Source organism: Chrysochloris asiatica, unplaced genomic scaffold (genome assembly GCF_000296735.1).
Source record: "Chrysochloris asiatica unplaced genomic scaffold, ChrAsi1.0 scaffold00125, whole genome shotgun sequence".
Lineage (NCBI taxonomy): Eukaryota > Metazoa > Chordata > Mammalia > Afrosoricida > Chrysochloridae > Chrysochloris > Chrysochloris asiatica.
Window position 1 is genome coordinate 2,486,989 of NW_006408643.1, and position 572 is coordinate 2,487,560.

Here is a 572-nt window from a genome sequence, read left to right on the forward strand (position 1 = left end):
TGGAAGGCACCACCCAGCTCTCCATGTTGGCCCTGCTGCGTCACATCCTGTCCCAAGAGGGCGTGAGGGGCCTCTACCGGGGCATTGCCCCCAACTTCATGAAGGTTATCCCCGCCGTGAGCATTTCCTATGTGGTCTACGAGAACATGAAGCAGGCTCTGGGGGTCACGTCCAGGTGAGGGGCCTGAAACCTACGCCCGCCAAGATCCCTCATCCCACACCAACTACTGGATCCCAGAGCCCCTCACCCATACAATCCGCTGGATCTCCACACCTCATTCACGGATCCCAGTGCCCGAGTGCTGGAGCCTGAGCTACTCCACCCAACCATTGCGTCACACCTCCGCCTCTGCGTCCCCCTAGCCCCAGTTCTGGATTGCGAGCACCACCCCCACCCCCGAACTGTGGGATCCACAACTTGAGCAATTCGTCTCTGATGCTTTCACTGCCGGACCCAAGGACCTCCATTGCCCAGTGCCCCCTCCAAGTCACTGGGCCCTGCCTCTCCTACTTCCCAGCTACAAAACCCCACCTGCCCCTGTTCTACCTGCTGGATCCTGGATGGCTGTATC

At 60.1% G+C, this 572-nt stretch overlaps 1 protein-coding gene across 2 annotated transcripts in view; it reads left to right on the forward strand.

Annotated features, from left to right (window-relative positions):
- SLC25A23 (solute carrier family 25 (mitochondrial carrier; phosphate carrier), member 23) overlaps positions 1–179 on the forward strand; it is a 21,034-nt gene extending 20,855 nt beyond the window's left edge. Inside the window, exon 10 of one of the 2 annotated variants that reach the window (XM_006868886.1) lies at positions 14–179. In XM_006868886.1, the coding sequence (XP_006868948.1) occupies positions 14–179 (166 nt within the window). The other variant, XM_006868885.1, reaches the window with a different exon arrangement.
- Positions 180–572: the final 393 nt, after the last annotated feature.